We start from the raw sequence: 24,289 nt of genomic DNA, 5'->3' as shown, positions 1-24,289 counted from the left end.
TACCCGGTACCCGGTACCCGGTGCCCACCGGGGCGAACCGCGCACCGGCCGCGCCGCCTGCGGAGCCCCCGCGCCCTTATAACGGGGCCGGGACCGCTCCGGTGTGACGTCGGTGTCGCTGGCCCCGGGCCAGCCCGGTACGGCCCCCCCCCCCCCCCCCCCGGGTCTGGGGCGGGTCTGGCCGGTACGGTACGGGGCGGGTCCGTCTGCGGTACGGCCCCGGTTTGGGGTGGTGCGGTTTTGGGGGGATATTGAGAGGTCTCGGTTGGGGACGGGGACGGTGAGGGGTGGTCCCGGTGAGGGGTGGTCCCACCCGGCACGGTACGGTACCACCCAACACAGCACGGCCTGGTCTGGGGGGGCAGCACCCCCGGAGACCCCCGGGTTGGGGGAGCAGGACCCCCGGAGACCCCCGGTTTGGGGGGGGCAGCACCCCCAGACACCACCGGTTTGGAGGGGAGGACCCCCAGAGACCCCCGGTTTGGGGGAGCAGGACTCCCGGAGACCCCCGGTTTGGGGGAGCAGAACCCCCAAACAGCCCCGCTTTGGGGGAGCAGGACCCCCAGAGACCCCCGGGTTGGAGGGCAGCACCCCCAGACACCACCGCTTTGGGGGAGCAGGACCCCCAGAGACCACCGCTTTGGGGGGGAGGACCCCATAGACCCCCGGTTTAGGGGAGCAGGACCCCCAGAGACCCCCGGTTTGGGGGAGCAGGACCCCCAGAGACCCCCGGGTTGGAGGGCAGCACCCCCAGACACCACCGCTTTGGGGGAGCAGGACCCCCAGAGACCCCCGGTTTAGGGGAGCAGGACCCCATAGACCCCCGGTTTGGGGGAGCAGGACCCCCTGAGACCCCCGGTTTAGGGGAGCAGGACCCCAGGGACCCCCGGGTTGGTGAGGAGGACCCCCGAAACCCCCGTTTTGGGGGAGCAGGACCCCCGGAGACCCCCGTTTTGGGGGAGCAGGACCCCCGGAGCCCTCTGCGCTCCCTCAGCCCGGTACCAGTATCAGGGACCTCCGCACCCCCAGCCTGGTTTGGAGGGTGCAGCCACCCCCGAGCACCCATCACCCCGGGCCCAGCCCCCCCCAAGGCCCCCCCCCAGCCCCCCCAAATCCTCATCTCCAACCTCGCTGCGACCCACGGGCCCCCCCCCCACCTCCCCAGCGCACCCCATCCCCACAGCAGCGAGTTCCCCGGGGTCCCCCCCGCCACCCCAAACCCTCTCAGCAGCTCTGCCCGTGGGTGCCCACCCTGAGCACCCCCCCCGCCCCCCGGGACCCACCCCACTGGGTGCAGCTTTCAGCATCCTCACCCCACCTCGGCCTCCGTCACCCGTGTCACGGTCCCACAGTGCCACCGCGTGGGGACAGCCACGCACAGCACCGGCTCCCACGCGGGCACCCACGGGGAAAGCCCCCCCCCCACCACCCCCTCCCCACGGTACCCCCACCCCGCGGGTTTCGGGGTGCTCCTGAGCTCTGCGCCGCAGACACCGGCTCAGCCGCCACCGTGGAGGGGACAGGGCAGGGACAACTGTCCCCGTGTCCCCAGGGACAAGGCCCCGGTAGGTCCCTGCAGGGACTGGAGGGTGGGTGCTCACCTCTGAGACCCCCCCTCAAGCACCCAGGGACCCCCAAAGTGGGGATCTGGCCCCACGGGGGACCCACACCGGGTGCAGCCGCCACCCGAGACATGGGTGTCCCCATGCTCCGGCCCCTGGCGATGCAGCTGCCACGTTAAGGACCCATTTTTTGGGGGGGGGGGGGGTGACCCCACAGCCACCGGGCTTCCAAACCCCCCCCCCCGTCTCCCACCCGCCGCGAGCCCCGCGCGCCACGCGCTCCCACGGGGACACCCATGGGGCACACCGGGGTGCAGCGGGTGGGCGGCTTCATCCGAGGGGCTTTACGGAGGCGCAGGAGGATGGGGGAGACCCCCCCCTTGTGACCCCCAAACCTCCTCCCCACCTCATCGTTACTCCATCGCCGCGTTCCTTCCCAGCCCGGACTGGGAAACTACCTGCAAGTAGTTAATTAACCCCGGCTCGTTGGGTGGGGCTGAGCAGGGTGCTGGGGAACGGGGTGCAGCTGCCACCCCCAAACCCAGCCCCGCCGGGGCGGTGGGGGCAGAGCAGCCGTTTAGGGGGGAAAGGGGGAGATCCGGATGCGGCCGGGAACACCAAGGCCCGGCCGGAGCTCCCCGGACCCCAGCCAGCCCCGGCCGGGTCCCCGCGTCCCGTCCCTGCCCCGTCACCCCCCCGGCTGGGCAGCACCCAGAAGAGGAGGTTGGTTTGGGGTCCCACTCCAGCCCCGTCACCTGCAGCTGGGGGACACGAGCGGGGCGGTGGCAGGGCCACGCTCTGGGCAGGCTGGGGACGTCATTCCGGCCCGGAATTGGCCCTGGTTCAACCCCAGCATCACCCCAGCACCCCACAAAAGCACCCCACCCCGGGGAAGCGGTTGTGGGGAAGAGCCAACCAGGCCGGCGCAGCCCCCAGCCTGGCAACCCCAGCTCATGAATATTCAACAGGCTGCACAACCGCCGCTGAATAACGAACCAGCTGCTAATAACGAACCGCTTAATTACAAATAACGCCAGGCCCGGCACACGGCTCCGGCCGCTGACCCACAGGCCCCGGGTGGTGCCAAAACCGCTGCGCGGGGCTGCCAAGAGGGAACGGGGCCACGGTGGGAGCCCCCCAACCGGCCCTGTCCCCCACGGCGGTTTACGGCAGCCGCTGCGGGTTGACCTCCCGCGGCCCCGGCGCTGGCACCCGGGCATGGGCCGAGGCGGTTGGGAGGACAGAGGCAGCCTCAGGGTATGGGGACGGGGAGCTACGTCCTCGCGGTCTCGCCCCTCGGGACCTTCCCGCCTCGCCACCTCCGCCCTGGCACAAGGATGCCGCCGGCACGCGGGCGCTGGGACGGTGCCATCCCCGGCGGCGCTGGGTGGAGGGAGGCGGGTGGCGGAGCCGCGCTGGCTCTGGCCCCGCTGGGACACGGCGCACGAGCCCGCGACACCCGCTTTGGCGGGCACCCGCGCAGCTGCCACCGCCCCGGCGGTGCCGGGCACAGCTGGAGCACAGCTGGCTCCGAGGCGTCGAGGAGGAGGTGGCTGGTCCCTCCCGGTGCCGCCGCGGTGGCTGCTGGCAGGTGACCCGTGTCACCCGTCTGCCCCGCCATGGGCAGCTCATGCCGGTGCAGCGCCGGCCCCAAGCCTTGCCGGGGTGCACCCATGGGTGCCTGCTCCCCCCTAGGCTGGCCTGGGCCCACCTACGACCCCACGGCGTCCCCCAGGGTGGGGACAACCGGCACCCCACGTCCACACCAGCGGCCCGGCATGGCGGGACGGATCCAGGCCGCTGCCTTCCCTCGTCCTCGGCGGCCACGTGCGAAGGCGCTCCCGCGCCCGTCCCGCCAGAGCCATTGTGTCACCCACCTGTCCCCACCACCGCGCTGGCGCAGGGCGAGGTCCGGGCACCCCTTGGGGGGTGTCCGGGGAGGGTGCACGCCACCCACCCAGCACCCAGGTGGCCGCGGGCAGCCCTGGACCCCCGAAGCCGGGAGGGCGGTGGACCACCGGGGCGAAGCCCAGCACCCACCCTGGGCTTGGGAAGGACCCCAGCACCCCAGAGCCTGGACCCCCAAACACCCCGACCCCCCCTCCCCGAACGCAGCTCTCGGTGGGCGCCTTGGGGTGCCGGGGGTCCCCCATCCTGGGGACACACCCAGGGCGGGTCCTGGCACCCCCACCGGCCCCGCTGCCAAAGGGGTGTCCCCGGGGGGAGCCGAGGGGGCCCCCAAAACCCACCCCCCCCCCCCGCTCCGCTGCGCCCCCGCCCGCCCTTACCTGCATCGCGGGGGAACCGGCGGAGAGGAGGAGGAGGAGGCCGGGGAAGAAGCGCATCCTGCAGACACGGACCCCGCCGGGGCCGCCCCACCGCTGCCGGTACCGGAGCCCCACCGGGCCGGGGCCGCCCCCCGCCCCTCCGCTACCGGAGCCGGTCCCGGTCCCGGTCCCGGTCCCGCAGCCGCTCAGCGCCGCCGCAGCCGCATCCCCCCGCCGGGCCCCGCCGCCGCCGCCGCCGCCTTTGTCCGCGCCGCGCCCCCGCCCCGGTCGGGCCCCGCCGCCGCCGGTTGCAGCCGCGGCACCGGTATAGGGGAGGTTGGAGGCACCGGGTCGGCCCGGGCGGAACCCAACCGGGCTGAGCTGGGCGGAACCGAACCGGGAAGGACCGAGCCGAACCGGGAGGGAGGCGACAGAGCATCCCGCCCCCCCGGCCCGGCCCCGGGGCACCCGCGGACCCTCGGCGGGGTCCCCGGGGATGAGGGGTGGGGGGGGGATTGGGGGGCAGCCCCGGGTCCCCCCTCCTGCCCCGGGTCCCTCTCTGGGGTCCCTCGGGATAGAGGTTTGGGGGGGATTGGGGGGCAGCCCCCAGTCCCCCCTCCTGCCCCGGGTCCCCCCTCCTGCCCCGGGTCCCTCTCTGGGGTCCCTCAGGATGGAGGTTTGGGGGATATTGGGGGACACTGGGGGACAGCCCCTGGTCCCCCCTCCTGCCCCGGGTCCCCCCTCCTGCCCCGGGTCCCTCTCTGGGGTCCCTCGGGATGGATGTTTTGGGGGGGGGGGATTGGGGGGCAGCCCCAGGTCCCTCATCCTGCCCCGGGTCCCTCTCTGGGGTCCCTCAGGATAGAGGTTTGGGGGGGACTGGGGGACATTGGGGGACAGCCCCCAGTCCCCCCTCCTGCCCCGGGTCCCCTCTCCTGCCCCGGGTCCCTCTCTGGGGTCCCAGGGGATGGGGGGGGGGATTGGGGGGCAGCTCTGGGTCCCCTCTCCTGCCCCGGGTCCCTCTCTGGGGTCCCTCAGGATGGAGGTTTGGTGGGTGGGGGGCAGCCCCTGGTCCCCCCTCCTGCCCCGGGTCCCCCCTCCATCCCCGGGTCCCCTCTCCTGCCCCGAGTCCCTCTCTGGGGTCCCTCGGGATGGAGGTTTGGTGGGTGGGGGGCAGCCAGGGTGCCTGGGTCCCGCTGGGCTCAGGTCCGGCTGCCACGGGTGCTCCACGCCCAGGTCCCAACCCTGCCCTCGCTGCCCCCCCTCCCCGGGGCACAAAGCCTTCCCCGTCCCCCCCAACCTGTCCCACGGGGACACGGCGATGGGTGCCCAGGGTGGGGGCAGCCCCCTGGGACTCGGGGGGAGCAGGAGGGGCCGGCAGCGGGCGCGGGCCCAAGCCAAATCCCTGGTGCAATTGGGGCCAGGAGGCCGGCAGCCTCAGGGTGCCACGACCCCCAATTTGGGGTGCGCAGCCCCCACCCGTCCCGCAAAAGCTGCCCCTTTCCATGGAAATCAGCAAAGATTCGGGGCGGGAGACGGCTTCGATACAGTCGGTTTATCGTACAGTAACTGCAACGGCACCGGGGCTGAGCCTCGCGTGCGGCCCCAGCCCTGTCCCGCCATCCCCACGTCCCCTCGGCCGCGTGCGACGGGCTCTGCCGTGAGCCGGGGCGACCCCCCCCAGGGGCAGGGGGGCTCCCCCCGCCACCCGCTCCCCCCAAGGTGGGGGCAGAGCATTAGGGGGGCGAAGGAGGAGGTTTAACACCCACCACCGAGTCCCCCCCTGGGTCATGACCCGGCCTGGCACGGGGACACCGGCTCCGTGGCGGCCGGGGAGGGGGCTCGCGGTGTTGCCGTGCCGGGGGCACATCCAGTGCTTCACTGAGGGGGCTCTCGGGGAGCGCTGTAGCACCACGGGGAGGGGGCCGGCTCGAACCCCCTCCCTACAGTCCGGGGTGCCCTGCCCCACCTTTCCCCCCCACCCAGGGAGCCGGCAGTATAAATAACGGGGGGCCGTGCCGGCGGGAGGGGAGGGCACTGCGGCGGCTCCGAGTCCTGAGTATGCCAGAGAGGCCCTGCGTCACTGTCCCTGGCGCGGGGGGGCGGTGGAGGGAGCGGAGAACCCCCCCAAGGCGTCCCTCCCCGTGCGCTCTCCGGGGCGGCGCTCAGCCCATGAAGCAAACGGGGCCCAGCTCGAAGCCGAATTTTTGGTTGGCGTCTCCGAAGTCGACGACGGCCACGTCCGTCAGGGGAAGCCGCTCCACGCGGGACGAGGTCACCTCCAGCACCGTCCGCTCCTGGCCGTGGCGTCCCTGCGGGAAGGCGGCGAACGTGGCGTAGGGGGTGGCCGGGTGCCCCGTCGGTGGGCTGGGACGAGGGATGAGGGGGGATGTAGGCGGTGGGGAGGGAGATACGGGGTTCTGGTGGCTTGGGGACTCACCTGGCAGCCGTCGTGGAGGGCACGGACCGGGGCGGCCGGGTGGTTGTGCCCCAACTCCTCCTCGTTGGCCCCGCGGAAACGCAGGGCCCGGGCAAAGGTGCCGGTGTGGGCATCGTACCAGGCGGCAGCGTGCTGGCAGTTCAGCGTGAAGTTCTGGCGGGCGCCGACGCTCAGGAGACGCAGGAAGGTGAGTTGGGTGATGGGCACGGCGTTCCCGTCTGCGTCCACGTAGGAGAACTGGGGTGGGGAGGACAGCGTGAGGGCTGAGACACAGACACCCATCTGCACCCGCCTGCCCAGGGGCCGGGGCGACGCCAGGGAGGGGGCCTGCCTTGCCCCCCACCCCAGGCCGGAGCGCCAGGAGCTCCCACGCTCCCACCTTCTTGCCCCTTTTGAAGGTGCTGTACCACGTCCCCGGCTTCTCCCTGTTCCAGGCGGCCAGTCGGACCTGGGGGGGACGGAGACGGTGTCAGGGGCGAAGCCTCTCCAACCCCTGGCCCCACGGAGCACGGGGAAAAGCGAGCCCCAAACTGCCCCCACCACGGCGGCACTGGGAGGGCTGTTGGGGGGTGTTTTCGGACACCCAGATCCCCTCTGCCCCTCGCTCGGACTCACAGCTTCAAACTTCTTATCGGGGAAGAGACAGGTCTCGCCGCCGGCTGTGAAGTTACAGAAAACCCGGAAGGCGTCTCGGGAGCAGCCCTGGTTGGGGTCAATCCAGTATTCACCTGGGAAGGAAAGCAGGAAGGACAGACAGACGGATGGTCCGGCTGCCTGCTGGCCCCATCCAAGACTTGGCCCCCTCCCCAGGGACACGCCGCAGGGGCACCGCCTGGCATGAGGCGAAGTCCAAGGGAGGAGGGGGTTTTGAGGTCCCCCTCTCTCTCAAACTGGCCCCCCAAAACCTCACCGTCCTGGAGGTGCGGGTGGCAAAGCTGCAGCTCCCTGCAGACCCGCGCGGGGCTCTCAGGGGTGCCCAGGGGCCGTCTCAGCTGCTCCACCTCGGTGCGCAGGGAGCTGAGCGACGCGTACACCTCCTCCAGCCCCTCGTAATCCGGGGGGGCTCCCTGCTCCCCCGGAGCCCCTTCGGTCGCTCGCCGATGCCTCCTGCTCCGGCTCGAGGGCAGCGGCTCGAGCAGCTCAGCTGGGCGGCCCTGGGACAGAGAGGGATGAAGGGGTGAGAGCGGCAGCCGCGGGGGCCAAGCGGCAAGATGAGGGGGGCCTGGGGACACCGGAGCCATCCCGGGAGGGGACAGACATGAAGCGCTGTCTGTCCAGAGCATCGCTTACTCACCGGTGGTCCCGGGGGACCAGGGGGGCCTGTGTCACCTCGGGGACCCAGAGCACCCTGCAAAAGAAGAGGACTCAGCACCGCGGCACTTCCTCCCCGCCACGGGGCCTGGGTTCTCCCCTGGGAGCACATCAGGAGCTGCGCCCTGCCCCGTCCCCATCCCCATCCCTCCCCATCACTCACCGGTGAGCCTTTGGAGCCCTTCTGGCCCAAGGGTCCCTGCGAGGAAGAGGAGAGAGGAGAGGGGCACTGCCCGGGCACGCGGTGATCCCATGGCAGCCACCCCCGACCCCTCCCTGGGGCTGGGGCTCCCCCCTGCCACTCTCACCCTCCTGGCGACGAAGCCCCCAGCGGAGGAGTCAGGGGCAGGAGCCCCTTGGTGAACCCGCACCGCGCAGGCAGATACTCACCGAGAGCCCCGGGGGGCCGGGGGGCCCAGTGGGGCCAGTGGGGCCAGCCAGACCCTGTGGGTAGAGACAGCATCAGCCCCGTTGCTCGAGGGGGCTGCGCCCCATCAGCCCCTGTACCTTGTCTCCCCCCCACTTTCACCCAGCCCCTGAGCTCAGGGGACACACCAAATACCCACAGGGTCTCCTTTGGGTCCCGGGGGGCCCTGGATGCCCGGCAGCCCCTGGTCTCCTTTCTCCCCCATCTCTCCCGGTGGTCCGATGAGCCCAATCAGTCCAGCGTGGCCCTGGGGGCGAAGGGCAGCGTCAGGCAGCCCCCTCCCCAGGACCAGGGGCGCTCGGGGACGAGTCTGGGGTGAGGAACCCCAGCTCCTGCATGACCGTCACCTCCTCTCACCTTGTCTCCCTTATGGCCGGGGTCTCCCTTGAGGCCAGGCAAACCCACGGGACCCTGCAAGAGGCCAAGAGGGTGTCAGGCACCCTGGCCCCTGCCCAGCTCGGATCACCCATGCCCAGGGCTCGCTCACCCCGACTTACCAGGGGGCCGGGTGGTCCCGCTTGTCCCGGAGCCCCCAACAGACCTTGTTCACCCTGGAAGAGACTCGGTGTGGGAGAGGGGCCCGAGGCTGCGCCCCCCCCAAAACACCTCTCCAAGCTGCGACCCTCCAGGCTGCAGCCATCGTGGACGAGGGGACGTCCCCCAGCCCCAGCTGGCCGGGCCTTTGGGGACACGGGCAGCCCCGCATCGGCACGGGAACGTCCTCCCCACAGCCCCCGACTCACGGCAGGGCCGGGGATCCCACGCAGTCCTTCGGAACCCGGCCGGCCCGGCGGTCCCTGTGGCCCCACAGGGCCCGTCTTCCCGGGTGGCCCCTCGGTGCCGGGCTGTCCCTGGGGACAGGAGGACAGAGCTGGGGCTGGCACCCCGCGGGACCCACCTCTCCGGGGGGACCCTGGTCCTGCCCCAGGCTGGTGGAGGCTTCTAGAGGGTTTGGGGAGCCCTGGGGAGTGCCGGCCACTGCTCACCTTGGCACCCTTCTCGCCCTGACGGCCCTCGCGCCCCGTCGGTCCCACGGGTCCCTGGACGAGGGGACAGAGACAGTGGGAGCTGCGCGTTGGCCCGGGCCAGCCCCGCTTCACCCCACGCTGTCCCTCCCCACCTGACCCTCGCCCTTCCCTGACTCACCCTGCGTCCGGGGGGACCCGGGGGACCCGGCTCCCCTGATGCGCCTGGCGGACCCTGAAATGAACCCAGTGGGAATTTGGGGTGAGGGGAGAGTCCCACAGCCGGGACTGGGGGAAGTGTGGAGGGCGAGGGGTGCGTAAGAGCCCCGGGAAGCAGCACGGCTCAGCTAGAGCCCCTCGAGCCCCCCCAGCCTAGGGTGGTCCCGCTGGGAATGTGACCCCCCTGTTGCGGCCGTGATAGCCCCAGCTGCCCCACTCACCGGCAGACCGGGGTCCCCATTGTCACCCTTCTCTCCGGCAGCTCCGTCCAGACCCTGCGACATAGGGGAGGGTGAGCACCCACCCAGCCGAGCCCCCCCCGGGCTGTCGGGACACCGGGAAGCACCGGCAAGGCAAAGCGGGGAGAGAAGCGCAGTGTCCTGACACCTCCCAACCCCATCACCACCCCAGGGTGACAGCAGCGGGTGACACCGGAGCGCCGTGGGGGACATGGGGACTGGCTCCCGCCCTGGGGAAGCCCCAGGAGTGGGGCTGCTTCTGCTCTGCAGCCCCTCTATGGGGTGAGCAGGGGCTACTCACCGGCACACCGGGGTCTCCGGGGGGGCCAGGATCACCAGGGAAGCCGACGGGACCCTGTAGAGAGAAGGGGACACGAGCACGGGACTGGGAGGGAGCCCCAGACCTTCTGCGTGCTGGGAAAGCAGAGGCAGGGCCAGGGATCAGCCCCGCAGGGCTACTGGGGACGATGCAGGGGCTTGGGGCAGCATCCCCTGGCCTCTCCGTGCTCGCTCATCCCCTCACCAGGTTGCCTTTGGCTCCATCCTCTCCCGGCGGGCCCTTCTTGCCAGGGGGTCCAGCTGCTCCCGACTGCCCCGCGTCTCCCTTCTCCCCCACGTCTCCTTTCACACCCTGCGGAGGGACGGGGGGGGTCACATTAGAGCAGGGAAGGGGCAGTTTGGGCAGTAAAATGTTCACCAGGAGTTCTGCCTGTGCTTTCCGTGGCCAGCGAGAGCAGGATCTGGCCCCCACTCTCCTTGTCGTGCCCCCTAAAAGACACCCCGTTCCCCTCCGCGATACTCACGGGTGGTCCGGGCTCCCCCGGGGCTCCGGGATCTCCCGCTTCGCCCGGCTCACCCTGGGTGAGAGAAAAGCAACGGGGTAGATTCTGCCGGGTGCTGGGTGGCACGGAGAGCTCCGCCCAGCCCCAGCACCCAGACTGAGACCCACATTGCCCTCCCGAACGCGGGCTTACCTTTTCTCCCACGGCACCCGGCTGTCCCACGCCGCCCGGCATTCCCTGGGGACCCTAAAGGCAAGAGGATGGGGGGTACCCACGTCGGGGGCAGCCCCTGCCCCCCAGCAGCCCCCACCGAGCCCCCCAGGGCCGTACTCACCTCGGCACCGCTGGGTCCCTGCGGCCCACGGGGTCCCGGCGCGCCGGGGGGGCCCTGTGGGGAGTACAGAGGGGGGGTCAGACTGCAAAAGGCGGCTGAGCCGTGCGGCTCCCGGGGGAGAGGGAGACGTGGGAAGCTGGAGATGGGGCAAGGAGGTGGCGGAGGGGGAACGGTGGGTGCGCAGACGGGGACGGCCGCGGGGTTTCCTTACCATGGGGCCAACGTCTCCGTTCTCGCCCTTCTCGCCCGGTGGGCCCGGCATGCCCTGCGGGGAGCACGGGTTAGCCCGGGGGGGTCTGGAAGCCCCTCGGGCGAGGCAGAGGGTGCCCAGATCCTCGAGCCGCATGTCCCTTGTCCCCCCCCAGCCCAGCAGACCCAAGCCCACCCCTCTCCGCTCCTTACCTGCAGGCCAGGGGGGCCGCTCAGGCCAAGGTGACCCCGCAATCCCTCATCGCCTTTCTGCCCAAACATCCCCTGCTGCCCGCGGCGCCCCGGCTCCCCGTCCGCTCCCTGCAAAGGGAGAGGCTGGGGGTCAGCGCTGCCTGCCCCACAGACTCCGATGTGTGGGGTGGGAAGGCAGGGAAGGGAGCTAAGAGAGGAGGTGGGGTTCGGCTGAGGGAATAAAACGGGGTGGGAAGGGTGCTCGGCAGCTACTCACCGCGGGGGCCGGGGTGCCCGATGGGTCCCTGGATTCCTGTCGGTCCCGGGGGGCCCTGTGGGACAGGAGCACCCACACAGGGTTAGGGCAGCTCCCAAACATCTCCCGCCTTGCTGCTGCCGTCTCCCCCTGCTCCCGAAGCTGCTCTGCCCCTCGGAGAAGCCTGCCCTGGGCAGAGCAGCCCCACGGCACTCACCGCCTCGCCCTTGTCGCCTTTGCTGCCCTTCTGTCCGGGAAGCCCCATCTCGCCCTGCCGCAAAGGGAAGACGGTGAGAGCCCACGGCCGGCGAGAGACGGTGAGGAGGGAGCGCTGGCAGCCAGGGAAAGCTGCCATGGCTGGGGAGCCACGGCCAAGGAAATCCCAGCACCGGGGAAACCTGCCACCACCTGGGAAGCAGTGCCAAGGAAGCCTGCCAGGACCAACAGCCCGCTGCCGCCCAGGGAATCCCCGCTCCCGGGAAGCCGTAGGGGAAACTTGCCCCATCCCGGAGCTCCCCCAGCCCTGGGACGTGCCCTCTGCGAGGGGACTCGTCCCCAACGCCCATCCCGGGGTACGTTCCCTGCGCTGTCGGTAGTGAAATGACAAGGAGTCATTGCTGGAGGTGCTGACTTGTGTCCCCCTGACTTACCTTGTCCCCGTCTTCTCCGCCGGGGCCGGGGGGTCCGCCTGGGCCCGGCAGCCCCATGGGGCCCTGGATCCCGTCATGCCCAGCCGGACCCACGGGACCTCGCTCGCCCTGCGGGCAGGAAGGGGAAGGGCTGAGAGCAGGGCTGGCCGGGACCCCCAGGAGACACAGCTTGTCCCAGCGCTGCCCCACACCTCCTGCCTCACCCCACACACCCTCTCGCACCTACCGGGGAGCCCTTCTCGCCAACGGGACCAGGGGGACCCTGTGCACCCCCCCGGCCTGGCAGTCCAATGCCTCCAGCAGCCCCCGTGGGGCCTCGCTCTCCGGGGGAACCCTGGGTAGAAGAGAGGTGGGGTGGAGGGAAGAAGGCCCCGGCAGTCTTCCTCCTCTCCAAAGAAACCTTTCTCTTCATCAACTAGAATTTTAAGCAGGGTGGCAAAATTCCTCCCCAAGGAGTACATATATTCCAAGAGAAACCCCAAATCTTCGGATAACCCCGCGAATGTCACGACGCTTTGTACTCACCGTGGGTCCAGGGGGACCAGGGGGACCTTCCCCACCCTTCAGGCCAGGTGGACCCTATAGGAGGGCAGGGAAGATGGTTAGAAAGGACCCTACTCCCCTTTCCCGAGGACCGTAACAGGCTGTTTCCAAGCCTGGGACAGCACTGACCGTCTCTCCGGGTGCCCCCCGTGTGCCGGGAAAGCCGTGGATGCCTGGGGGGCCGCTCTTACCGGGGATGCCAGCAGGGCCAGGGTCACCCTGCAAGGTGGAGAGGAGTAGCGGAGAGCTTTGCTCTGTCCCCACCGAGCCGGGGAGAGCCCTCGTGCCCTGCAGAGCTCAGGGGGGACCCAGCCCTGCTTGGCTCAGGCTTGTGGTGGTCCAGGTGAGCAGTCGGACCCCCGGCGCGGCTCCTACCTTGGCTCCTTCTCGGCCAGCAGCTCCGGGCAGGCCCTGTTCCCCGGGGGGGCCAGGGGGGCCTGGGTGCCCCCTCTCTCCCACAGGTCCCGTCTCGCCTAATTTACCCTGCGGGGAGAGAGCAGGGTGAGCATCTGGGGGTCCCTCCATCCCACCGGGCTCGCTTCAACACAAACACCTCCTGCCTCCATCCCCGGTACTCACCTGGGGTCCCACCACCCCTGTGGGGCCGGGGGGGCCGGTTTTGCCATGAAACCCCTGCAGAGGAGAGAGGGGTTAATCTGGTGATTGCCAGGCGTTCCCCCACCCCAGGCAAGGGGACCCACCGGCTCGCCACGCTGTCCTGGGTGTCCTGGCAAGCCGTCCTTTCCAGCGGGACCCTGGGCAGGAGCAGAGGTAACGGGATGGGGGATACAGGCTGCGAAGCTGGGCTCCCCCCTCTGCTGCCTGCACCCCGCGGGGTGCAGTGGGAGGAGGAGGATGTGCCAGCCCGACTCTGCCCCCCACATCGTCCCAAGCACAGGCAGGACCACGCAGAGACGTCACCACTTACGGGGGGACCTTTCATGCCCGGGAAGCCGTTGGGGCCCTGCGGACCTTGGGGACCCTGCGGGAGGGAGAGAAAACCCACGGTCAGCGGCAGAGGGGCTTTCCTCACAGCCCCACAGTGCCCAGACCCTCTCCCTATGCCCGGCACCCCGTTTTCCCCCGTGCTCAGTCCCCTTCCAGGGTGCCTTTGCAAGGGGAGACCCCTCCGCTGTGCATCGACCACCCCCACTTACCTTCTCTCCCACCGTGCCGGGGGCCCCATCGTGGCCGGGATCTCCCTGGGGAGACAGAAACAGGCTGAGGGCAGCAGTGAAGACCCCCACCCTCCCCACCGCTCCACGTCAGACCCACTGCCAGCACCCACGGCCAAGGAGCCTCAAGCACAGCGGGGAGACAGGGACGTGGGGGACAGCGGGGACCCCGTGGCCAGGCTCCCACCTACCTTCGGGCCGGGTTTCCCCGTGGGACCGGGCAGACCTCGCTCCCCTGGGAGGCCCTGTGCAGGCAGGAGGCAAAAAGCAGGGTGAGAAGGTGTGGGGCAGGAAGTGGGGCTGAGAGTGGGCTGAGAAGATGTGGGGCAGGGAGTGGAGCTGAGAGTGGGGTGAGGAGAGGGGAGACGGGGTTGGAAGTGGGGGGTACAGGGCAGGGAGCGGGGCTGGGAGCGGGGTGGGGAGCTAGGGGACCGGGATGGGAGCCGGGAGGGACACGGCTGGCCCCAGGGTGGTTCCCATGGGATACAGGGGGAAGTTTGGGATCTGGTGGCTGTGGGTTTCGGTGGTCCCCAGGGTCTGGTTGCCGTGGGAAACAACCGGCTCCAGCCTAATTGCCATGGGATACTGGCAGGCTGTGGAGCGTGTTGCCGTGGGATACAGCAGACCCCAAGCTCTGTTGCCATGGGTTACAGCCAGCCCTAGGATAGTTGCCGTAGGATACAATCCACCCGGGAATGGTTGTGGTGGGATGCAGCTGGACCCTGGGATGGTGACAGTGGGATACAGCCGGCCCTGTGGTAGTCACCAGCCACGGCACACAGGGCGATTCCTGTCACCCCCGGCTCGGGGCCGGGGCTGCGGTTACTCACCGGGGGCCCTCGCTGGCCCGTCTGCCCAGCCTGGCCGGCCTTGCCCTGCGGCGAAAGAGGAGGTGGTGGGGAGAGCAGCGCGTGGGGCAGCCCCCCACTCGCCCACGTTCCCCCCACGTGCCTCCCAGGGGGACAGAGCGTGCCCAAGCGCGTTTGCGAGAGGGCACGTAGCGCAGGAACGGGGAGGGCCACGGGGCTGGGTCCCCTGCCCGGCTTTGAGCTCAGGCCAGCCCCTCTCTGCCTCGCAGAGGAGGTGACACAGCAGGATGTGGGGGACAGGGAATGGCCCAGAGGAATGGGACAGGGTGACACAGCGGGACAGGGCTGACTCACCCTCTTGCCTTTCTCTCCCGCCAGCCCCATGGGACCCTGGAAGCCAGTGGAGCCCTAAGGAGAGAGAGGACAAGTGATAACCCAGGGCTGACGAGGCACTTGGGGTCCCGGGGACACCCCAAAGGCTCCCCTGTGCTCACCTTGGGGCCCTGGCGCCCGGGATAGCCCGGGAGACCCGGCACTCCCAGCTTGCCCTGGAAGGGAGAGAGCAGAGCTGAGCCGCGGGCTACGAGGGACACGGGGACGGGGACATGGGGACACAGGGCTCCCCTCACCTTCTCGCCTGCGGGGCCCGGAGCACCCGGTTCCCCCATGGGACCCGTCTGCCCCTTCAGCCCCTCGGGGCCGTCTTCGCCGCGGGGGCCCAGCAGGCCCTGGTCACCCTGGAATGGTAACGCAGAGGTGCGGGGAGCACGCTGCCGGGGGGACTGGTCTGCTCCCTCGGGTCCCCAGCTGTCCCCCCCTCGGCTCCACGTGCCCCTGCACCACCCCAAATCCTGCCGCCAGCCAGCAAAACCCCACAGGGCTTTTATCCATCCCAGGACCCCACTTACCCTGTCGCCCTTGGGGCCCATGTCCCCCTTAAAGCCAGGAAATCCGTCTTCTCCCTGAACAAGAGGCACGTTTTGGGGGGGCTGAGACTGCATTAGCCCTGGTGCAAGCCCCAGATGGGGTCACAGTGTGGGGCTGAGCCCCAAATCCCAATACAGAGGGGCTGCCCCCAGCTGCAGCCCAGGGGGGCTATCTCAGGGCAAGGAGGAGTGCCCCCCAACACCAGGGACCAGCAGATACCACAGGACAAGGACCCCTGTCCCCTGCTCTCCCCTCTCCCCCACACCTCTTACCTTCTCCCCTTTGCTGCCCTTCAGGCCCCGCACGCCAAAAGCTCCCTGGAGAGAAACAGAGGGGTTGGAGGGAGGACCCCAAGCCGGGGCACACCCCCTGGCCCCCCACACCATGCCGCGGCGGAGCCCGGCGGAGGGGAGGCTGTGCTTACCTTCACCCCACGGGGTCCCGGATAGCCGACGGGACCAGGGGCACCCACAGGGCCCTGGGGACAGAGCGGAAATCAGCAAAAATGGGACCCTCCCCTTGGAAAGAGGACCCTATCCCCCCACCCAGGGCATGAGGGGGGGTGAGCCCCTTACCTGGAGGCCCTTCTCTCCGGCTGGCCCTTCTCGGCCGGGGTGACCCTGCAGGGACACGCAAGAGTTGAGTCCCGAGCCGGAACGGTGACGCTGCCCTGTGGTCCCCGCTCCGCTGGGGACCGGAGTGACCTCACAGCCCCTCACCGGTACTCACCGGGGGCCCGTCGGCACCAGCCACGCCCTGTATTCCCGGCTTCCCTGGCGGGCCCTGGGCGAGAGGAGGACTTGTGGGGACACAGAGGGACTGGGGTCACCCCTGCGGCTCCCCAGCACCCGTTCAGAGCAGCTCCAGACCCCGCCATCCACGCTGGGTCCCGACTCACCTTCTCCCCTGGCAGCCCGACGGGGCCCTGGGGGCCGGGCAGACCCTGCGAGAGAACAGACCGGGGTGCTGGCAAGGGACTGAGGGAGCACCCAAGCCCCCAGTCCCGTGGGGACACCCCGCTGGCCCCCCATCACCTCCACGTACCTGCGGACCGGGGTTCCCTTGCTGTCCCGGGGGTCCTGGCTCCCCCTGGATTCCCTGGGAGGGGCAGAGAAAGTCCATCAGCACAGCAGAAAACCCCCTCAGACCCCAGGATGTGCCACCCCGACACTCGCTGCACCCCCGTGCACCCTCCCGGGCCACACACCCCACGAGGGCACGTGGCAGCTCTCGCCCCCACCCTGCCTCCCCCTCCCTGGAGCATCCCAGACTCTTGCTAGCTAATTCGGGCTGGGTGCTCCCGGGGGGGGCCCCGCTGACACCCACCACGTTGCCTTTGGGCCCCGGTGCTCCATCGATGCCGCTGGCACCCTGCGGAGGAAGGAGGGAGGGTTAGGGCGATGCTGCGTCCCAAGGTGACGCCGCGCCAAGGACGATGCCATGCCCAGGCTGATGGGTGACAGAGAAAAATCGCCTTGGCCCGAGGTGGGGACAGACGGACAGACAGACAAGCAAGAGCGGTGTCTCATACCGGTGGTCCGGGGGGCCCGGGGGAGCCGCGTGAGCCGACCAGGCCTCGCATACCCTAGGACCAAGGACAGAGGGGTCTGTGGGGGCACCACTGACCCCAGCACCCCGTATTCCCCCGGCTGGGGGAGTCCAGTGCCCAAATCTCTCCTCCAAAAAGCCGCAGGGAGAAAGGTGGGGGCCAAGCTTGCCCCCCCCCACTCCTGGGGCTGGGGGAGAAGCCGGCCCAGGCTCCCGGTGCTGGCAGCAGGTACTCACGGGTTCCCCAGGCTGCCCCCGAGGTCCCAGGAGGCCGTCCGAGCCCTAGAGAGGACAGAGCGGAGCTGAGCACGTCCCGCCGACACCAGCAGGGCCTGATCCTTCCCCATCCCTCCCCACGCTCCTCACCTTGGCGCCTTTCTCCCCGGGGGGGCCTGCTGGCCCCGGCTTCCCCACGTCACCCTGCAGAAGAGAGAGGGTGAGGCGGCATGGGGACAGCGGTGGCAGGAGGGGACGTGGCGCGGGTCCCACTTACCCTGTGGCCCTTCTCGCCCGGCAGCCCCGGCAGCCCGTCGAAGCCCCTGTCACCCTGTGGGGTAGGACGAGTGTCAGGCTGAGCTCACGTACCCCCCCGCCACAGCAGGACCGGGGTGTCCTGGTCCCCCACCCTGCTGCCAGCACCCCCAGCGGCACCGATACCACCCCACGCACGAGACCTTGGGTCCGGTTTCCCCCGGGAGACCCCTGGCACCATCCGCTCCAGCGCGACCCTGAAAGACAAGTCGAGGGAGTGGGAAGAGGTCCGAGGCTCGGAGCCCCTCAGGATGGGAAAGGGGCACCCCGGCACGTGACAGCGGAGCAGGACATTTGGGGGAGGCAAAACCTGAACCCCCAGCACTTACCCGTCTTCCCAGCTTCCCCGGCAGCCCCGGCGGTCCCTGCATTCCCCGGGGACCCTGACGGAGAAGAGGGGAAGGCGTGAGGGCTGGGCCTGCCGGCGGCCTGCCAGACCCCTGCCAGGGGCATAACGCCACACGTCGCCCGGCCGAGCAAGACTCACCCGTGGCCCCATGTCCCCCGCGTCTCCTTTCAGGCCCGGGTGTCCAGGTAGACCCTACAAAAACAGGAGAGCGTGGAGAACCCCCCATGTGGGTTTGCTCGATGCGGAGATGTGCCTGAGAAGGTGAATCTTAGTGGGGTGGGCACCCCACAGCGGCCCCCAGGCCGGCCGTACTCACCAGCGGTCCCGGGCGGCCGGTCAGCCCCATGGGACCTGGGGGACCCTTCATGGCAAGCTGGGGGGAGAAGGGAGGAGAGGGGTGAAGGGGAGCGGGGAGGCTGGGCAGGGGGGCTGGTCGCGGGGGTCTTACCTTCGCCTGCTGCAGGATCGCTTGGGCTTGGGCTTCTTGGAAAGAGACGGTGGGACCCTTGAGGGAGTCTCCGCCGAACTGGAACTGGGGGAAGGAGCAGGGTGAGGGACGGGGGGAGCCACCAGACGGCCAGCTCTGTGTCACATAGAGAGCCGTCCCCCACCAGACTCCGCAGGGAGCAGGCGGGAGGGTCCCCGAGGGTCCCGTCCTGCCCCAGCACTTACCGGCAACATGATCGTGGTCCCGCCGGGCACGGATGCCATCAGCTCCCGGCAGCCCCGGCCGTCCCGCGGGACCCTAGCAGAGGGGAAAGGGGGAGAAGCCATCATCATACCGGCAGAAGCCAGGCTGTCAGGTCAGGGCTTGCAGCTCCATCACCCCGCGCGCATGCTGGCATGCACCGGCAGGACTGCTGGGATGCCTGCGGCCCCAGTCCTGCCGCAGGGCAGCTCTCGCCCCGTCACAGCCCTCCCCGTCTGCTCCATACCTGATCTCCGGGGTCCCCGGGCAGCCCTGGGAGCCCCGGTGGTCCCGGGGGACCTGTTTCCCCCTGCGGAGAAGACGGAGACATGTTAAGGCTTTGTCATCTCCAACCCCTCCCCACAGCAGCCCCTCGCTCCCTCACCGCAGGGCCTGGGGGTCCCGGCGGCCCTCGAATCGCCAACCCTAAAGGAAAAGAGAGCGAGCCCCGTCCTGCGAACCATCTCAGATGGGTGGCTCTGGGGTGCCGCAGAGGGCTGGGACCACACGTCCCTAGGGGGGCCGGGCCCCACTCACCGGCTCCACGATGGCCGGCTCGCCCTTCTCCCCTTCAAGCTGGGCTCCTGCAAAACACCAGGGTGAGGAGAAACAGCGAGAGCTGGGCTGAGGTGAAGGGCACCAAACTGCCTACGCGGCCCCTGGACCCCGTACCGTGGCCCCAGCTTGGGGGGGACACCAGGGTCCTCATCCCAGTATTACTTGGGGAGCCTGGATCACCGTCTCCTCCCGCTCGGCAGGGCCGAACCGCTCCTGGCTCGCAGGATCCCTGTCGTAGTAGTCCTCGTAGCCGGCAGCTCCGTGCCGTCAGCCCCAGCGACTCGTCCTCCTCAAGTTCGAGCACAAGCTCCTCGCCAGCGTCCTAAGGGATGGGGAGATGCTGGGGGGTGCGAAGCGGGGGGATCTCCCCTGCCTGCCCCAGCCCCCAGCCCTGGCGCTACCTCGAAGGGGTCGGGTGCCGTTCAGGGTGACGCTCACGGTGGTGGCAAGGCTGGAGGGGACCGACGGCAGGGAGCTCTCCTCCGCAGACGGCGTTGGCAGTGGGCGCGCTGGCCTTGGGCGATGCGGAAAGGGCGCAGGGTGAGGAAAGGAGCGCTGCGGCAGAGGGAGGTGCTGGCCCATGACCCTTGTGGGGTCCCACAGGCCGGCAGGGCCAGGGGATGCCCTGCTTTTGGGCGTGCCCACGGTCGGACTCGGGATGTCCCCACCCCACCACAGCCCCTGCCGGCTTTGGGACACTGGAGCTGTTCCCCTTTTGGGACAAGGGACCAGGACTCCCGCTCCTCGGGGACCGCCGGCTCGCAGTGATGCTGGGGCAGCGGGGAAGACGAGCCAGGGCTCGGCAGCTGCTGTTCCAGGCACGGGGGCGGCCGTTCCCCCCCACGCCGGGGCTGCGCGGCCCCTGGCTCCGAGCAGCACCTGGAGCACGGCCACCCCTTGCCGGGTCTCTCCGGCTCGGCTCAGCCAAGGCTGACTCATCGGCAGGAGGGGCCACCAACCCCGGGCCGCCCTTGGCCAGCGCCGCCATTCCCAGCTGCAGCCGTGACCCATTTCCAGAGCCAAAGGGGCCAAAGGCGGAGGCGGGGGGCTGCCTCCTGCCTGCCCCGGCGTCTCCACCCAGGGGATCCCCACCAGCTCCCGAGACACGCTCCGCAAGGCCAGGAGCCGTGGGGATGGCTCAGCCCCAGGTGCCAGCGGGATAGGCATCCTTGTGGGGACGCACCGGCTGCCCGGGCTCCCCCGAATCCCGGGGAGGAGCCGTTCTGGCCAGAGCCCTGCGGTCACGTCCAACAGACCCAAAGGTCCGGCTCCACGGGGGCCAGAGCGGCTGAAGCCGCGGCCCGCTTTGCCCCAGACTGTGCAAAGAGGCGGCTGGGAGTCGCTCTGCATGCAAGAGGCCACGTGTGGCATGGCACAAGCTTCACGCACAGGCACTGCCAGCTCCGGGATGCATCTGGCTCTGCCTCGGGCCATGCACACCGGGAACCGCTCTGCTTTTAAGCCGGATTTGGGTCCCGGCTATCCCGCCTCAGCATGAGGAGCCGAGCCGCGGCGTGGCACTGGCTGGTGGGCGCCGGCGAGCTGCAGAACGGGCACACCGCAGCCAAGCGCAAGCAGCAGGTTAGCAGAGCCGGGTTAACCGGGGCGGGTTAAGCAGCCGCAGAGGCGGGTTAGTCACGCTCTCTACCTGGCTGGCCGTGACGGAGGGCAGGGAGGCCTCACGCTGCTCCAGCAGCTCCTTGTTCCTCCTCTTCTTGCCCTTGCCCTTGCGCTTGCCTTTCCCCTTTCCCTTCTTGCCCTTCCTACGCGGGGCAGCGGTGGGCTCCAGGCCGCTCTGCAAGGGGCAGCGCAGACGCCAGCAGGGAGAGAAACGCGGGCATCAGGGGCCCTGGCAGCTCCCCCACGGTGACACCAAGCCTGGCAGCATCCTTGCAGGCTGCCCGGCAGGGTGGGGGCTCCCGAGGGTGCCCCCCAGCCTTTCCCCTTCCGGCTTGGGTGCCTACCTCCTCCGGGAAGGGGGCCAGGAGCGGGTAGAGCAGGGGCTGGTCGCAGTCTGGCATGTAGAGCTGGCAGTAGGAGCGGGGCGGCCTCGGGGTCGGCCACGATCAGCAGCTGCTGGACATCACCCTGCGGCAAAGGAGAAGGGGGGAGCAGGAGGCAGTGGGTTTTCTGCCCCCCCACATGCGCACCCCGGACGGTTAGGTGCCCATGCACACCCCGGACATGCGTGCAAGAGCCGGTGCTCGTAGCCAGCCCTGTCTCTGCGGGCAGCCGGCGGTCCGTGGGTGGCTCGGGGCAGCCAGCGCGGACACCCCCTTGGCCAGGCAGAGGGTGCAGGGGGTGGCGGGTGAACAAAGGGACCCTTGTCTGCCTGCTGGGGACAAAACGGGGGGGCAGCCAGCCCCAGCCCCACTCGCCTCGCTGCCTCAATGCCGCCTCTTTGCCTGTGGCCCCTGACATTTGCAACGGGCAGGAATGAAGGGAGGGGAACCAGGTCACGCCACGGGGATGGGGGGACACCCCATGGGGACACAGAGCAGCCCCCAGCGCAACTGGGGACTCTACCGACCACGGCAACTGGGTCCCCCCTTCCCAGACCCCTCACCACCAGGGCAAGGGTGCTGCGGGACAGCCAGGGGCTCTGGCACAAGGATTTGGGGAGGGACCCACCTCAAACACCTCCTCGTCCAGGAGACGAGCCCCAAAAATCGTCACCCCCTCGGTGCTAATGAGGGGCTGAGGTCCCCGCTCCAGCGGCAGCGTGGCGAGGAAGGTGGCAATCCACCAGCAAGGAGACGTTGGTGCCCTCCACGGCCAACGCCACGCGGTGCCACCTGCGGAGATGGGACTCGGTCGCAGCGAGAGGGGCCGGAGAGACCCCCTGTCCCCGTCCCCGGCACTCACCTGCCATCGGCCAGGTTGACCCTGCGGAAGACGGGGTACTGCTCGGGGGCCGGCCGCCCCTCCTGATCCTCGTAGAGGAAGACGGGCGAGAGTCCAATCTCCACGCCCAGCTGCTGCACGCCTCGCTCGTCGTAGATGGAGAGCAGGAAGGCTTGTCCTCCGCGCCGGGCACGCACCGTGGCCAGGATGGAGAAGTCCTCAGGGAAGGAGCCGTCTGCAGCAGGGAGGAAGGGGGGCAGCCATCAAGCTAAGCCCCCCCAATGCGCCCCGAGAGGCGGCTCTGCACCCTGAAAGGGGATGCTCGCCCTTGGAGCGGCTCGGTTTGTACCCCGCGATGGGCTCAGCGGCCCTGCGGCCGCCCGGTGCCGTACCGGGGAAGAGCTGCCGGGTGGGTGCGCTGAGCTGGGTGCGGTTGTCCACGCGGAAAGCGAAATCGGGGTCTTCGGTCCCCGGGCGCTGTGGACAGATCCCGGCGGTGACGGAGACGCCGTCCAGGCCATCCTGCATGCCCAGCGTCTGCAGAACGTCCACCGGCACCGCTGCGGGATGAGTGGGGACGCTTCAGGGGGTGGGGACCCACCGGAGACACCCCGGCCGTTCTCTGCGCTTCCAGCCGGGGACCGCGGCCGCATCCCCATCCCCCTGCCTGCCTCCTGCCAAGCCGGGCCGGCCCGGTGCCAGGCAGCTGTGTGGGCCCAAGGTCCGGTCCCGCAGCCGCCAGATTCCTTCACCGCATTCCTCCGCCCCCGGCCCTACTCTGCACCCCACGGCACGGGTGCACCCCCTCCGTCACCCATGGGAGATCCCCGGCACCCCTAAGCACAACCCGGCTGCACCCAACTGGGAGCGTGGGGAGAGGATTGGGGGGTGCTCCCCTCTCTCCGCAGGGAGCCCGACCTCAATCATCGGCTGCGCCCGGGCGCGTGGAGGGTTAATCCGGCACAGCCAGGTGTGCATGGGGGGGTGCGGGCTGGGGGCCATGACTGCAGCCACATCAGAGAGCACCGGGCCCCCCCCCTGCCCGGGGCAGCACCCACCCTCCCTGCGGAGAGGCCTGTCTGGGCAGGCCAGGCAGGGGGATCCGGGAAGGGGGGGCAATTCCTCCTGGGGCTCCCCAAGCTGTCCCCAGCCCCCCCAGCCCGGCTGGGGCACCCCAAACGGGAGTCGGGGCACAGCAGGACAGGGCCAGGCTGGGAACGGGCTGACCCCGCTCTGGCCCAGGCGTCTCTCAGGCCCTCCTGACCCCGGCACATGGGTCCGGCTTCCTGCCGGTGCTCCCCGGGGAGAGCCGTCACCCGGCCGGTGGCGTGCCGGGACGGGGGGGGGGCCCCCCGGGCTGGGAACCCCCGGTACAGGGCTGGTGGGTGGCCCTGGAGTGGCTGTACCGGCCAAGCTCCTTCGGATGCCAGACCCGGGCGTGTGCGGCGTGTGGGGCTCGGGGAGCTGGGGTGGGGACGGGGGTGCCGGCGGCTCGGCACTGCTCCTGGTAAAGCCAAGGGGTAGGGTGCGGCAAAGCTGGCGGCAGCGGGGTGAGGGGGGCTCCCCACAGCCCCCCCACGGCGTCTGGGAGCCCGCGCCGGCGCTAATCCCAGTTATTCACGCTTCAGGTGCTCCCCCAGACCCCCCCGCTGCCCCCCCCAGCCAGCCAGGGGACCCAGGGGTCCGGCTCCCCATCCCGCCGGCACCCCAGCCCCGGAGGCAGCACCCCCCCCCCAAAAGGGACCCGAGGGGAGCACCCCTGACCCGGGGGGTGCACCCCCACCGAGGGACCTGGGGGGTCCACCCCTGCGCTGGGGGCGCACCCTTGTCCACAGAGAGTACCCCCTCCCCGGGGGGAGCACCCCCACCAAGGGATACGGGGGGAGCACCCCCAAGGGACCCACGGGGAACACCCACGCCTGGAGCGGGGGGAGTCCCTGTCACCGGCTGTGCCATCCCACGGGGGACCCCCAGAACCCCACATCGGCGGGTCCCCCCCAGGGGTACCCCGACCCCCCCCCCCCGTGACGCCGTGGGGCCCCCCCGCGGCCCTGTCCGTGGTGCTGAAGGCGTTGGGGCCCCCGGGGGGACCCCACGCGTGACAGCACCGGGGATGCCACGGGGACTCCCGCGTCCCCCCGGTCCCCACGGGACTCAGCCCACCGGTGCCCCCCCACCTCCCGCGGGGCTGGGGAAGGGGGGAGCGAGCGGGGACACGCGTGGACGTGGGGTCCCCCCCCACCCGGTGCGCGTTACCTGCACTGGCCGGGGGCAGCCCTTGCAGAACGGCGAGGAGCGCGGCGAGGAGCGCGGCGGGGACCGGGCGACCCTCCATGCCCGGTCCGGCGGGTGCCCGGTGCCCGGTACCGGAGCTCGTAGCCCGCCCTGCCCGCTCCAGGCTCGTCGGGGCTGCGGGGAGGGGAGGGGAGGGGAGGGGAGGGGAGGGGAGGGGAGGGGAGGGGAGGGGAGGACCGACCCGCCGGCAGC

The 24,289-nt window shown here is 70.4% G+C and overlaps 1 protein-coding gene across 1 annotated transcript; it reads right to left on the bottom strand.

The window, feature by feature from the left end:
* Positions 1–5,675: 5,675 nt before the first annotated feature.
* Positions 5,676–24,137, bottom strand: COL5A3 (collagen type V alpha 3 chain). The gene is given in 69 exon segments (XM_059833047.1): positions 5,676–6,138; positions 6,267–6,503; positions 6,646–6,714; positions 6,882–6,994; positions 7,177–7,420; positions 7,561–7,614; positions 7,741–7,776; positions 7,968–8,021; positions 8,144–8,251; positions 8,362–8,415; positions 8,502–8,555; positions 8,748–8,855; positions 8,991–9,044; positions 9,151–9,204; positions 9,410–9,463; positions 9,729–9,782; positions 9,951–10,058; positions 10,231–10,284; positions 10,402–10,455; positions 10,544–10,597; positions 10,755–10,808; positions 10,946–11,060; positions 11,210–11,256; positions 11,398–11,451; positions 11,831–11,938; positions 12,057–12,164; positions 12,356–12,409; positions 12,503–12,592; positions 12,749–12,856; positions 12,953–13,006; positions 13,075–13,128; positions 13,302–13,355; positions 13,531–13,575; positions 13,740–13,793; positions 14,379–14,423; positions 14,712–14,765; positions 14,852–14,905; positions 14,987–15,094; positions 15,266–15,319; positions 15,557–15,601; positions 15,709–15,762; positions 15,860–15,904; positions 16,014–16,067; positions 16,183–16,227; positions 16,329–16,382; positions 16,611–16,655; positions 16,816–16,869; positions 17,070–17,114; positions 17,199–17,252; positions 17,326–17,379; positions 17,507–17,560; positions 17,693–17,746; positions 17,851–17,904; positions 18,029–18,085; positions 18,161–18,244; positions 18,385–18,412; positions 18,414–18,457; positions 18,648–18,710; positions 18,786–18,826; positions 18,934–18,984; positions 19,121–19,280; positions 20,607–20,753; positions 20,923–21,000; positions 21,002–21,046; positions 21,590–21,685; positions 21,687–21,753; positions 21,824–22,037; positions 22,195–22,362; positions 24,059–24,137. Coding segments are annotated over 69 exon segments (5,211 nt in total). The 3' UTR covers positions 5,676–5,991.
* Positions 24,138–24,289: the final 152 nt, after the last annotated feature.

Source organism: Gavia stellata, chromosome 38 (assembly GCF_030936135.1).
Source record: "Gavia stellata isolate bGavSte3 chromosome 38, bGavSte3.hap2, whole genome shotgun sequence".
In the NCBI taxonomy this organism is placed as follows: domain Eukaryota; kingdom Metazoa; phylum Chordata; class Aves; order Gaviiformes; family Gaviidae; genus Gavia; species Gavia stellata.
Note: the sequence above shows the minus strand (reverse complement) of the source record. Positions and strands in the feature narration are given on the sequence as shown.